Genomic DNA, 12,767 nt, shown 5'->3' with positions numbered 1-12,767 from the left:
TATACAATATTCTGCCTGCATGTATTCCTGAAGACCAGAAGAGGGCGCCAGACCTCATTACAGACGGTTGTGAGACACCACGTGGTTGCTGGGAATTGAACTCAGGACCTTTGGAAGAGCAGGCAACCACTGAGCCATCTCCCCAGCCCAGCACATCTACTTCTATGTCTCTTTGTAGGACATATTAAGAGAAGAGTCATTTTCTTAGATGTATTTAATAAAATAACCTCCTTTCCTGCCATAGGGTTTGTACGTGAGGTGTCAGGTAGACGTAAAGACGGGAGAGAATATTAGAGATTCATGAAAAGAAGAAGGAGCACTGGAGCATCCGGAATCAGGGAGGAATCGTGGTTGTAAGGTTCAACATCAAAATCTTGGTGGGAGAATGAATTCATATAATTTTCTATCAACAATTAAAAATAGGATACATGATTCATTGGTAGACATTTCTACGAGGAGCCATAGTCAACTTCTCTGAACATTGCTGGCTCATTGTGGAAACATGATACTTGGCTTTGTCAATAACTTATGTGGTATGTTGAGGTCTTGCTGTGTTCTGCCGTGCTCTCAGTTACTCGGTACAGCGCAGAACAGAGGTTTTTCAACATGCACATTTCCCTGATACCCTTCATTTTACAAGTAAGTTTCAGCTTCATTTTTTAAAAATATTTATTGATTATGTATACAATATTCTGTCTGTGTGTATGCCTGCAGCCCAGAAGAGGGCACCAGTCCCCATTACAGATGGTTATGAGCCACCATGTGGTTGCTGGGAATTGAACTCAGGAGCTTTGGAAGAGCAGGCAGTGCTCTTAACCTCCAAGCCATCTCTCCAGCTCCTCAGCTTCATTTTGAATAGAGAATTAACTGTGTAGCCGGGTGAACATATGAATGAGACCATCTCTCTTCCACCACTCATAGAGCAATGACTGTTGAGGGACTGATGCCAGAGTGCAGAAAGAAAGCCACCCTATCCATTTATTGGTGTAAGCTGGTACTGTGGGGCACATGGATATCTAGGAATCATATTGGGAAATATGTGTTCACCTTGTGCTCAGAAGCACAACGTTTGCCCAAGTAAAATTTGCTCTCATCTTGGGCTTGAACACCTTTAATGTTCAGAAGAGGCTTGTGCTCTCTTTAGTTTGGGAGACTCCACTTAGAGTCAGGGAAATGACATCATAGCACAGTCTTACAGACATAGTTGCTTATCAGTTTTATTCACAGCAAGAGTTCACAGGCTACGAGATGGAGGAAAGATCTCTGTACCAGTTTCACAAGAAACAATTTAACATCTAGAAGCAATTGCACATTTATGAAGGAGGCGGGAAGCGAACTGAAGGTACAATTTTATGATATGACTTTAATGATTTCCATGCTGTCTCTAACCCACCTTTCATATTTACAACACTTTCTTTACAGGAGGAGCCATCATTCTCTTTGTAACTCCTAGATGAAAAGATTTATAAGTGATGTATATATGACCAATTCAGAGGGCACAGCAGTCCAGGACATGGATCCAATAACCGTAGCCTAATCTTTCTATCCTTCCCTGGTCACCTTCCTTCTTTCCCTTCACATAGGAGCGGCCCCAGTGGCTCAGAGAATAGCACAGTTACTCCTTTCTCCTTTCTCTTTCTGCCTCTGAAATTAGAATCTAGGGACAGCGCGGAGCTGGTAGCTGACTGGGGAAACGGTGACACCCATTCTGAAGTTCAGGCTCAGCTTCTCATTGACTGGGGGCTTGAAGGTAAATTTCTGCACAAGAGCAGTGAATAAAATAAAGAGCTCAGATCTTGCCAGTTGTTCTCCAAGGCAGGCTCGCTTTCCTGCAGAAATAAAACAGAAGATGAGGTACTTTATCAGCTGCCATTGGTGCCTTCAGGGACTGGTATTGTCATTTTCATCCTGGATATTCTGAACAGTCACTGGGCTTTGTGTCTGGCTGTTTAGTTTGGTTTCACATGTGTCAGGATCACAGGTTTTCATGTGATAAAATAGCAATTAGAGTGTCACAGGTGATATAATATACCTATCGCAGATGATGACAGCTAGTATTTAAGAGATCGACCTACCACAAGAATAACTCTCTGATGGGGACCCCCACTTGGAAAAAACCATGGAATCACTGGAGATGACTGGTTGTTTCTGGCTGTAGTTTTTCTCATGTGCCAGCTATGGGTATTTTCCTCACTGCTGATATGTTTATCTCATGAAAATATTCCATCTACCAGGTATACATGTGGATGGTCAGGAAAATGATTTAGGCTTAAACTGAATCTGTATCATCATGATAAATAGAACTATTACTAGGATACTTTTCATTACTCAGACTGACATAGGAAAGTAATAGTGTCTTCTCACAATAACAGCTAATTTTAGACTTCATAACACATTTAAAGCAAACTGGTTGCCTCCAGATGAATATCTAGTTGCCTCTAGATGAAGATAAAAGGACAATTTCCCAAGTCTTTACTGCTGGTTCCAGGTCAGGCATAAAGCAATTTTAGTAGACATAACTTTTTCAGCAAAGGACTTCTCTATTTATTTGCAACCTTAAGGTTTAGCCAACTGACTCTTTATTCTTTAAGTCCTGAATTTCAATGTCCCTTTTTGTTTGATCACCCAGAGCTATGTGCTTACTTTACTAACTAGGCCCAATCAGTGCTACCTCCCTAGCCAGAGAGAAACTGTGTGATCATATGGCTCTGTTTTTTATTGTTTACTCAAAAAGTGCTATTTAACCCTGAAAATGTGACTCATATTTGTCCAGAGCATTTGCTGTAAGGGGAGTAGGAGAGACATATGAGAGATGTATCTGAATGTGTGAGAGAGAAGTGTGGGAGAAATAGGAGGGATGTAAGAGGTGTGTGTGTGTGTGTGTGTGTGTATGATGAAAGGGAGATGTAGTTGAATATTCAGTGAGAGAGAGGTGAAGAGATGTAGCTGAGTGAATGGATGGATATGGAAGATGTAGCTGTATAAAGGAGAGGTGTATGTGAAAGAGGAGGTATATGGCTATGTGGAGAATGTAACTATGTGGCAAGAGATGTAACTGTGTACTTACGAAGTGTGAAGGTTGTATCTAAATGGAGAATACAGCTGTGTGAAACTAGGTGTAACTGCATAGAGATGTGTGTCTGTGTAGAAGGTAGATGTAACTGGGGAGCGAGATGTAACTGTGTGAAGAGATGTAACTTTATTCAGGGATGTATGGCTGTGCAGAGAGAGATATATATGTAAAAAGAAAGATTCAGCTGTGCAGAGAAAATGCCAAGAAAGAGAGATTGTTCACGATGAAGTAAAAGAGAAGGCTACTATCAGGAAGTGTGTGTTTGTTCCTTTTTTCTGAGGTTACCACCAGAAAGTGTGTGTTTCCCTGTTACCCTCAGATAGAAAAAGTTTAGCACTCAGAAATTTTCAAGTTGCAGTAATAAAGAGAGTTACCTTCAGAATGTGTAAGCCTTTTTCAAAAGACTCTCAGATACATAACCCTCGCTACTTTAAAAGCATCCTTTCTGCAACCCTAGTGAAGTTCTGAGAGCTGGGTTCCTGGACTGTGAAAGGGATACCTTAACTCGATGAGAGAATGCATGACTAGTCTCAAGGTTTTTTAAATTCGTTTAATAAACATATATGATATACCACACAATGGCTGAGCCACAAAACCATGAACTGCTTTGTAACCCTTTTGAGGGAGAGCTTAATGTTTAAGGTTACTTTCAAAGTACTGGAGATCAGATTTTAACATCCATATCAAGAGGTGCACAAACACCTGCAACTTGAGATCCAAACGACTTATGATACCAATATTCTCTGCAGGGTAAAATCTCACTACTTAAACATACATATCTCCTTACGTCTCAATATAAAGGTAGCCCTGACTCACTTAAAAATCAAAACTACATTTGGTTTTAGACTGTGGCTCTAAACCTAAGCATGTTTTTAGAAGAAAAATTCAGAGTTTTGGTCTCATATGCAGAGAGCCAGCTGGTATGGGACAGAGGGAAAATAAAAATCTAGGGACTAAGGTTATCATGACTCTGCTTTCAAAATTTCTACTTCTCCCCATACCTATTTTTGTCTCTGATACCTTTCTTTGAATATACATTTATCAAAATTCAAGCCTTTCTCTTTTGATATGAATGATGTTTAACTTTTCCAGAGTGAACAATAAATTTTCCTATAGTAATTACTGAAGGCTCCAGGAAGATGTGGCCCTACTAAAGACCACCCCCATTTCATATGATGCCATTCAGCTGATAGTACCACTTAAAGATCGGCTTTGGACTTCAAACAGCTCAAGACAATTTTGGGATGCCTAGATGAGATGATTCAGGCTTACAGACTACTCTATCCAGGACTTGAGACATTTTCCCATTACACAGAGACTGGACAGCAAATGTTTCAATCTTTCCCCATTATGAAGTGACTGAACAACAATGCAACCTATCCCTTCCAATGTTCTAGCCTGTTAATTGGGTTTGCTCATCCATGATAAATAGGCAACTAGAAACAGATAAAGGCTTGACATCTCTGCCTTAATTTTGTACTTGTCTCTTATCTCAAACATTGAGTCAGATTCCTGCTCAACTCTACAGACAGGCATGTCCATCATTTAGTAAGTACACATCTAAACCTGGCCATCATCCCTTTCAAGGATGAAGATACCGAGACGTGAGGATCTAAGGTATCAAATTGAGAATGGCCAGTGATCCTCATACAAAGCCCTGCAGTAGTACCCAGAAGTCTTCAGTCATTCTCTTAAAGCATTCAAAACTAGCAGAGCCTTGCATGGTCCCTAAGCAGGGCCTGCCATCTCATAGAGGATAATCGCTTAGCTTTCCTTTTAGAATCTCTGCTCTGAGAGGTCCACATCCTGCAAAGAAAATGTCTCCATCAGCAGTGGAGATTTGCTCAGCACCAAGTGTAAATGGCTCCACCCCTAGAAGTGGTCATTTTCTGGACACTAATGTGCTGTGTGACCAGAACTGAGATAATGATCAGCAAGATTCAGTGTGACAAAGACTGTTGGCCTGAGTGCAGAAATAAGATGTGTCAGGCAGCTGTCTGTTCCTCCACTCCCCTGAATCATCATAGGAAATATAAAATTAGTCATTTGTCTTGATTCATTATATTTTGCTTAATTTCCGGAGAAAGCATTTGTGGGACTCATGCTCCAAATCATTTCCTATCTTAGGATTCTGGTTACATTGTCCTTCTACTTAGAGACCTTATGATACGGATGGTGAACAGATCCCATTAGGCTTGCCAGCTGTGCCCATGACACCCTTAATGTCACATGCTAGGCTTAACTGTGGTGTCTCTTTTGTCCTCTTCACATGGACCTGATTACCCAAATTTTTTTTTATAACTTTCAATATTTTTTTTCTTAATGATCATGGAAGATGTTTTTCTAAGCATTTTTTTTATTTACCCTATGGGCAGACTGGGTCTTCTGGAAGAGTATTTAGTGCTTTTAACCCAGTCACCTCTCTAGGCCCTCTTTTGACATTCTAATGTTACTTGCCCCTCTATATTTAATCACACATGTTTATCAGTAAGGGTTACAACCCATTGCTAACCAGCACTTGTTTTAAAACCACAAACATTCCAGACTTGACCATTCAAGCTGATGTTTCCTGATTTCTGAATAACGGTGTATTCCAAATATATAGGTTTTCCTTCTCCAAGACTAAATTTTGTCTTTTCACCAAATAATAATATGTAGAATGCAATATGAAACACCTGATCATGAGGCTTACAGTGTCACTTATGGAGTGACAGTTCCTAGCTTGGACTAATCACTGCTCTGTCCTCTATTCTGTCTCTAGAGATCTTGATCACCACCAATCAGAGCACAGGATGAGATGGAAAGCAGGAGAGCTAAGATTCTCTAAGCCACTGACATCATGTGGGAACCCGTGAGCAGTAACAGGTTCTTATTAAATGATGCAGTTTGTGATGCTAACTGATAGAAAGGACATGGATTTGGGAAATCTTCAAATGGATGGGCCCATAACTTTGGTGGAAAGTTACATTCTGGATGTACTACAAAAAGAACTAAACTACAAATAAAAAAATAAGACCCTGCTCTATTAGTTCTTGGGACCTGTGATTCTGAATAAGAAAGAACTCCCTGTGTATCTCTCTTCTTTGGAATCTGCTTATGGGGTGAAAGGAAACATTTATTCCTTTTCTTCCTGAGTATTAATAACTGTATTTGTGGTGATTATCTGACACAATTGGCCTGTTAAATGACGTGTGTAGTTTAGACTAAATGTCAACATTTTAAATAATTGTAGATGTGGTCTCTGTTGGTTGTTACTTTTATTTTACAACTGGTATAGATGGGAGAATTCTTTAAACTGGGTGAGGCAAGAGGCCTCTATAGGAAGAGAATTTTGCATTATAGTGAGGAGAAGACTTGTTTATGGGCAGCAATGGGCCTGGAGGTACTGTAGAACAATGCTCTTGTACCCTGTGAAGATTTGTCACTTGCATTGGTTTAATAAAATGCTGAATGGCCAGTACCCAGGCAGGAAGTATAAGTGGGGTGAAGAGAATAGTAGAATTCTGGGAAGAAGAAAGGCTCAGTCTACAGTCATCTCCCAAATGCAGAGGAAGCAAGGTGGAGAATGCCTCACTGATAAAAGGTACCAAATCACATGGCTAACACAGACAAGAATTACGGGTTAATTTAGGATGTAAGAGTTAGTTAATAAGAAGCCTGAGCTAATAGGCCAACAGTTTAGAATTAATGGAGACTCTGTGTATTTCTTTGGGACTGAAGGTCTGGGGGACCAGGCAGGGACAGAAACCTCTGTCAATATGAAAAAAAAATCTTCCCGTAGAATCCATGATGATGATCTACTCTCATTCTTCTCACCATAGTCTTAGGAATTATCACACAGGCCATTAAATTGAAATGTAAAAAGGACCATATTTCTAGCCTCTCCATATTTTATGGATCTGATTCATTAACACAGAAGTGAAATATGTATCTGAGGTTTTGTCTTTACAATTTTAATTATATTATATATTATAATTTTTATAAATAGGAAGAAGGGACAGAGTCTCTATATTTTATCAGCTCTCCTATTAACGTGAGTTGTGAACAGTGAGCAAAGGGACAGACAGTCCCAGATGGAAAGACAAAGAGGTCAGAACAAACCCAAGGCAGGCCAGCCCCAAGAAACACTGGCTCTGGATCAACACTAGCTGTGCAGGCAAATGCAGTCTCCTCCTGGTCTGAACCTCTGCATCATGAGAAGCAACACTGTCTTAGATAATCTGCAAACTTAATGATCATATCAAGCATTTCAGTGTGCCTTATTGCAGCATTTAGGCACCATCTGCAGACAGTGTTAGGAAACACAAGCTTCTGTGTGAGAAAACCTGGTGGACACTGAGCTCTGGGAGAAGCACATTTGTCTAGGTCTGTGTCCTTTTCTCTGCAGTGCTCATTGACTGCAGCTTGGAAGGCAGCAGTGGGATGCATGCTCCAAGGGGCAGCTCTGCTTCATCTCTTGTACCACACTTTCCTGCTCTCAGGTTGTTTGTTTTTATAGGTTAATGCTTAGAACACAGTTATGAAATTAAAGAATTGCTAATTACTTGACAAAACATATGCAATATATATATATATATATATAAGAACTGCTACACTCAAAATGTCTACATAATGGCAGGAATTCAGCTTTGTTGTTCTCAGCAAGAGGCACAGATTAGGTCTTTGTTGTCAGTGAGGTAGGAAACAGAAAGCTGAACTCTCCATCAGAAGCAAGGAGGGATTGACACTGTGTGTGTGTGTGTGTGTGTGTGTGTGTGTGTGTGTGTGTGTGTGTGTATGTGGGTACTGACTGAAACCAGCTGCAAAACGGAGATATACGGGAAGGCCCATCTGTACGAATTCCAGAAAGAAGAGAAGGGATAAGGTGGAGCTCTGAACCCCCTCCTGCTCATCACAACTCACCCATTGAGAATGGCAGAAAAGATTCTCTCTTCCTAAACTCTCCATTCTCCAAAAAGTGCTCCGGATTGAAAACATCTGGGGTGGCCCATTCGTTGGGGTCCATGTGCAGTGCAGTCAAATTGGTCTGGAGTATGGAGCCCTAGGGAAGGCAGCAAAGGCTCAAATAACATATGGACTAGACACACAGAGGGTTGGTGGTTAACAGACTTCCAAGCCTCAGTCTACTTACCTTCGGCAGATAAAATCCAGCCAGCGTGGTGTCAACTGTCACTTCCCTGGGAAGATTCAGAGGGATGATATTTCCCATCCTCTGCACTTCATGGACAACAGCATTGGTGTAGGGCATGGAGTCTCGGTCATTCAGGCTGGGCTGCTTCTTCGGGCCAATCACTTTGTCAATTTCAGCCTGAACTTTTTCTTCAAGGAAACAGGAGGCTCCATTAAGTTTTAAACTTTAATGCTTTCTTCCAAAGATAGAAAAAGCCATCTCCCCAACTTATTTGCTTTTATTTCATCTAGTGTCCTGATTGTGATGAATTAAAAATTCCCTATCCCTTAGGAAGTCTGATTTAGGAAACTGTAAACTCTATAACTTTCTTCAAGCCTACAGCATAACTATTTATATTTATATAATATATATATTTCCATATACCCTGAAGTAATAATCAGGGTGGCCATGGCTAAGCTCATATCAGTATCTATTCAGACTTCTAAAAATAAATACTTTTTACTGAATAGATTATCACCAGTACACTTTTTTTCTCCTTGCAGAGACTGTGAATCCTAAAATAAGGACATCAACAGAGTTCTTGTCTGGTAAGGACCAATTTTCTTTATCAGAGTTGGGAAATCTTTGTTGTATCATCATGCCACAAGGTAGAAAGAACCGGTCTAGCTCCTCTTTCTAAAGCATAAATTCCCTTCATTACAGGAAATCACCTCCTCACACTATCACACTGGTAATTAAGTTTCAATGAGTCCATAGGGAGGACACAAACATTGAGACCACAGCGTATCTACAGACTAATTTCTCAAGGATATGTGCTGTCATGGGCAGTGAATTGCAATGCGTTTCTGGGCAGCGTTGATGATCAAACTAGAAATAGTTTATGAGTGTTGGTTTTTTCAACTGATTATTGAGAAAAAAATCAGTTTTATCACAAGGAGATTTTAAAATTTATGTAAATTGGTATAATGATGATAGCATATGGTAGACGCTTCCTCTCAGTATCTTCACTATCTTAGAGCAGTAGAGACTCAGCTGCTTACCTGCTTCTCCAGCTAAAGAAGTCATTTCCCAGATCCTTACAGAGCAAATGTGACAGAACTAAAACATAAGCAGACATGGTGTTTCATCTTTGGGACAAAGCTTGTAGAGACAATGTCCCCTTCCTTCTCCAGTTTCTTCCCTGGGTGCAAAGGAGGTTCTCATGGGAGCCACTGCAGAGTCTGCGAGCCTCATCTGAGCTCACCACTACTGCCACAATGTAAAAGAATTTGGGATTCAGGTCTTTTACAAGGTCCGTCATGGCTCTTTCTCTCAAGAGAGAAATATAAATGTCTAATGTTGGCAGTACTGTACATATAAAAGAATTAAATGGGAATAAAATTTATATAAATCAGATTTCAAAAACTCTGATGATTTTGAGTTATGGCAAATTCATGTCCATGATCACCTTTAATTTTCAACCTTCCTGCCTCCGTCTCTTAAGCATTTTGATTAGTGATGTGGGCTGCTAATCATAGCTCTTTTTGCAGTTTTTAATTTCTATTGATATAAGATTAAATATATGTTGAGGGATATTCGATCATACTGTGAATCCCAAGTTAGCATTTGCATTAATTAAATAAAATTAACCTTAGGTTGGGAGCTGAGTTAGCAACTAGTTCACAGAAAGTAATAATAGATGATCAGAGTGCATCTTAAAGAGATAGACAGATGCACCGGAAGTCGTTTAGAGGGGTTTTGAGAGTTTGTTTTGGTGGAGTAGAGGGATGTGCTTTTGGGAGACACCAGCTATGAGAGAAGGTTAGCTAGCTGATACTCAACCTCTCTGTGCTTGCAGGTTTTCACCTCAGTCTTTGACTCTGGAATTTTACTTCTAAATAGAATGACAGAGATTTAGTTAATGCTACCTTTAGCAGCAGTGGCAGAGCCAGTGCCTGTGGGAACAGAATTCCTGCAGGCTGTGCCCTGAGTGGCTGGGCTACTGACATAGAAGCAGGAAGGTAACTGAATTGCAGCTGCTGGCTGTAAAGGCTGTATATTGAGGGGCAGCCACTGTGCTGAAGTTGAAACAACACATTTATCTACATTGTTGTACAAGCAATGGCAGGAACTGTGGATCTTGCACAGCAAGCTATCTCTTCACAATCCATGCTTTATCCCTCTTATATTCCACCTTCCATGTCTACAAATTGAACTGTTCTAGAGAATTTGTATAGTTTAATGTATAGGACTTTTGTCTTCCATATTCATGCATGTATCAAGATGTTTTTCCTCAAGGACTGAACTTTATTCATGGCCCATGAGTATCCCGGATGTTTCAACTCTTGACTACTGTTAATACTATAAAATGAACACAAATTAAACTTCTATCAATTAATATACTGGATGGGGAGATGACTTAGCACTTATGGCCAAACCGGATGATGTGTGATTGAGCTTGGGAAAGATCAACTTCCATAAATTATTCTTTAATCTTCATATGTACACAGGAAAAGACAGCATACAAGTGTGCAAATATGCAGACTATACATACATATATATATATATATATGAAGAGCTTTTAGAAATATAGTAATATATTCTAGAATCTTTGTTTCAGAAGGCTAGCCTGAAACATAAATCAATAAGCTTTAAGAATCTTAAAAATGGAACTTTCATGAAGAAAGGCATTTTAGATAGTAACCCAGATATGCATAACATAGATACAGATGATATATTTAATATGTATTAATATAATTTGTGTGTGTGTGTGTGTTTATAAGTTAGAGTATATTGGTTACCATACAAGCATGAGAAAAGTTGGAATTACAGAACAGAGTTAAGAAAGCCAGGTATGGTAGTCTGTATTGCTTGTTGTCCTAACACTTGTGAGGCAGAGACAGGAATATCCCTGGTCTGGCAGAGGGGCACACATGACAAGACATTAGATACCAGGATAAATAATTAGGCCAGTACTCAAACTGGAAAGGATTGTTACAAAGGAAGGAGGGTGTGAAAGGGTGTGAATAAATGTTGTATGGTAAATTCACGCTCTGTAGAGCATACCACAATGTGAACTGACTTCTCTCTTTCTTCTGAGCTTCAAGATTGTTGAAGGTACAGACTGGAATATCTGCACTCCTGGGATCATTATAGTCCTCACAGAACATGTGCAGGATGTGCTGTTTCCCGAGTGCACATCCCGTCACATATGCTCCTCCTTCTCCCACTCCCCCATCCTATCTTCTGAACCCATTCTGCCTTGGTTAGATGCTGTCACCACATCTCACCTTGGATTTCTGGGTAGACCGCCATGTAGAGCAGAGCCCAGCGCATGGTCGTGGATGTTGTCTCAGTTCCAGCAAGGAAGAGGTCTAGAGTGCTGCAGATGAGGTTTTCCTCATTGAAACTTGTAGTAGTTTTGTCGGTGTGCTAGAAAAGACAGTGTGTATTTTTTTCAATCATAAGATTTTTGATTGTCTCATAACATTGGTCCTCACCCTGAGGAATCAATTGCATTAAGTCATTCAGACTGATGCTGATTCTACAGGTGACTTTGCTGATACCAGAAACATGAATTTTCTGAGTTCATTGATTCTCCAATCTGCATCATGTTGCAAAATCAAACTGCACTGAATCCATCACTACTTCTTTATGACAAAACATCACCTTTCTCACTTCCTCTAGAAGCATCAGTTTGTTAATACTGTTCTTAATAATGTTGTTCTCGTACCTGTACTTCATATGGTAAAGGATTTGCCTTCTCCTCTGGGCTTAAATATCGCTTCTATCAATATTATGCTAGGAAGATGAAATAAGAGAAAAGATAATAAACACACACACACATACACACACACATTTACCATTGTGCCCCAGCAAGAGAAGGAGCCCATAATCCAGAGAGTTGAAGCTTCCATGACAAATTCAGTGATATGTATTTGCCAGAGGCCTGCTAGGATCAATAGGATAAAAACTTACATTTTACAGTATGGTTTAAATCCAACATGCTCCCCCACACACTCATGTTTTAAATACTGGTTCCTTGCACTGATAGTATTTGGGTAAGTTCTTAGAAATAGGAAGACAGCATCTAGCTTACGGGAGTGATGGGAGCTCCTAGAGTTACACCCAACCTATGGCTCCTTCCTTGCTTGCTGTTTCCTAATGAACAGTGATGTGAAAGCCTCCACCATAGCCTTCGCCCCATGAGCTGAGCTGCTTTGCCATTCATTTTGATGAACTGAAATGTTCTGAAACTTGGCCAGATGACATTTTTCCTTTATTCAGTAGTTGCTTCCACACATTGTTGCTACAATGATGCAAAACTAGCTAATATGTTCCCTCAGTGTCTTCTTGCCTTGTTCTATTATTGAATAGTACTCATATGGAGTCCAGAGAAAGGTATGTGTCTCACCCATATAAGAAAGTTAAATTCTATGATTTACTTAGCTGAAGTTAGTCTGTTTTAGTGGCATCCCAGTTAGGGAGGGTAACCAGGCCTGGACCAACTCACAATAAAATAAAGCTCTAACATTTAATTGCTACATTTATTTTTTATCTAACTCCTTCGGATATGGGAGACGG

General features: G+C 40.0%; 1 protein-coding gene across 2 annotated transcripts in view; it reads right to left on the bottom strand.

Moving 5' to 3' along the window:
• Window positions 1-1,197: 1,197 nt before the first annotated feature.
• LOC121448623 (cytochrome P450 2J3-like) overlaps window positions 1,198-12,767 on the bottom strand; it is a 31,934-nt gene continuing 20,364 nt past the window's right edge. The window contains exons 6-9 of one of the 2 annotated variants that reach the window (XM_041652757.1): window positions 11,474-11,615; window positions 8,205-8,392; window positions 7,976-8,114; window positions 1,198-1,829 (exon numbers count right to left, since the gene is read on the bottom strand). In XM_041652757.1, the coding sequence (XP_041508691.1) occupies window positions 1,651-1,829; window positions 7,976-8,114; window positions 8,205-8,392; window positions 11,474-11,615 (648 nt within the window). In that variant the 3' untranslated portion in view covers window positions 1,198-1,650. The remainder of the gene's footprint in view (window positions 1,830-7,975; window positions 8,115-8,204; window positions 8,393-11,473; window positions 11,616-12,767) is intronic. The other variant, XM_041652758.1, reaches the window with a different exon arrangement.

Source organism: Microtus oregoni, unplaced genomic scaffold (assembly GCF_018167655.1).
Source record: "Microtus oregoni isolate MIOR12 unplaced genomic scaffold, Mior012 000005F_ref0000423, whole genome shotgun sequence".
Classification (NCBI taxonomy): Eukaryota; Metazoa; Chordata; class Mammalia; order Rodentia; family Cricetidae; genus Microtus; species Microtus oregoni.
This window is presented reverse-complemented; position numbering and strand designations above follow the sequence as displayed.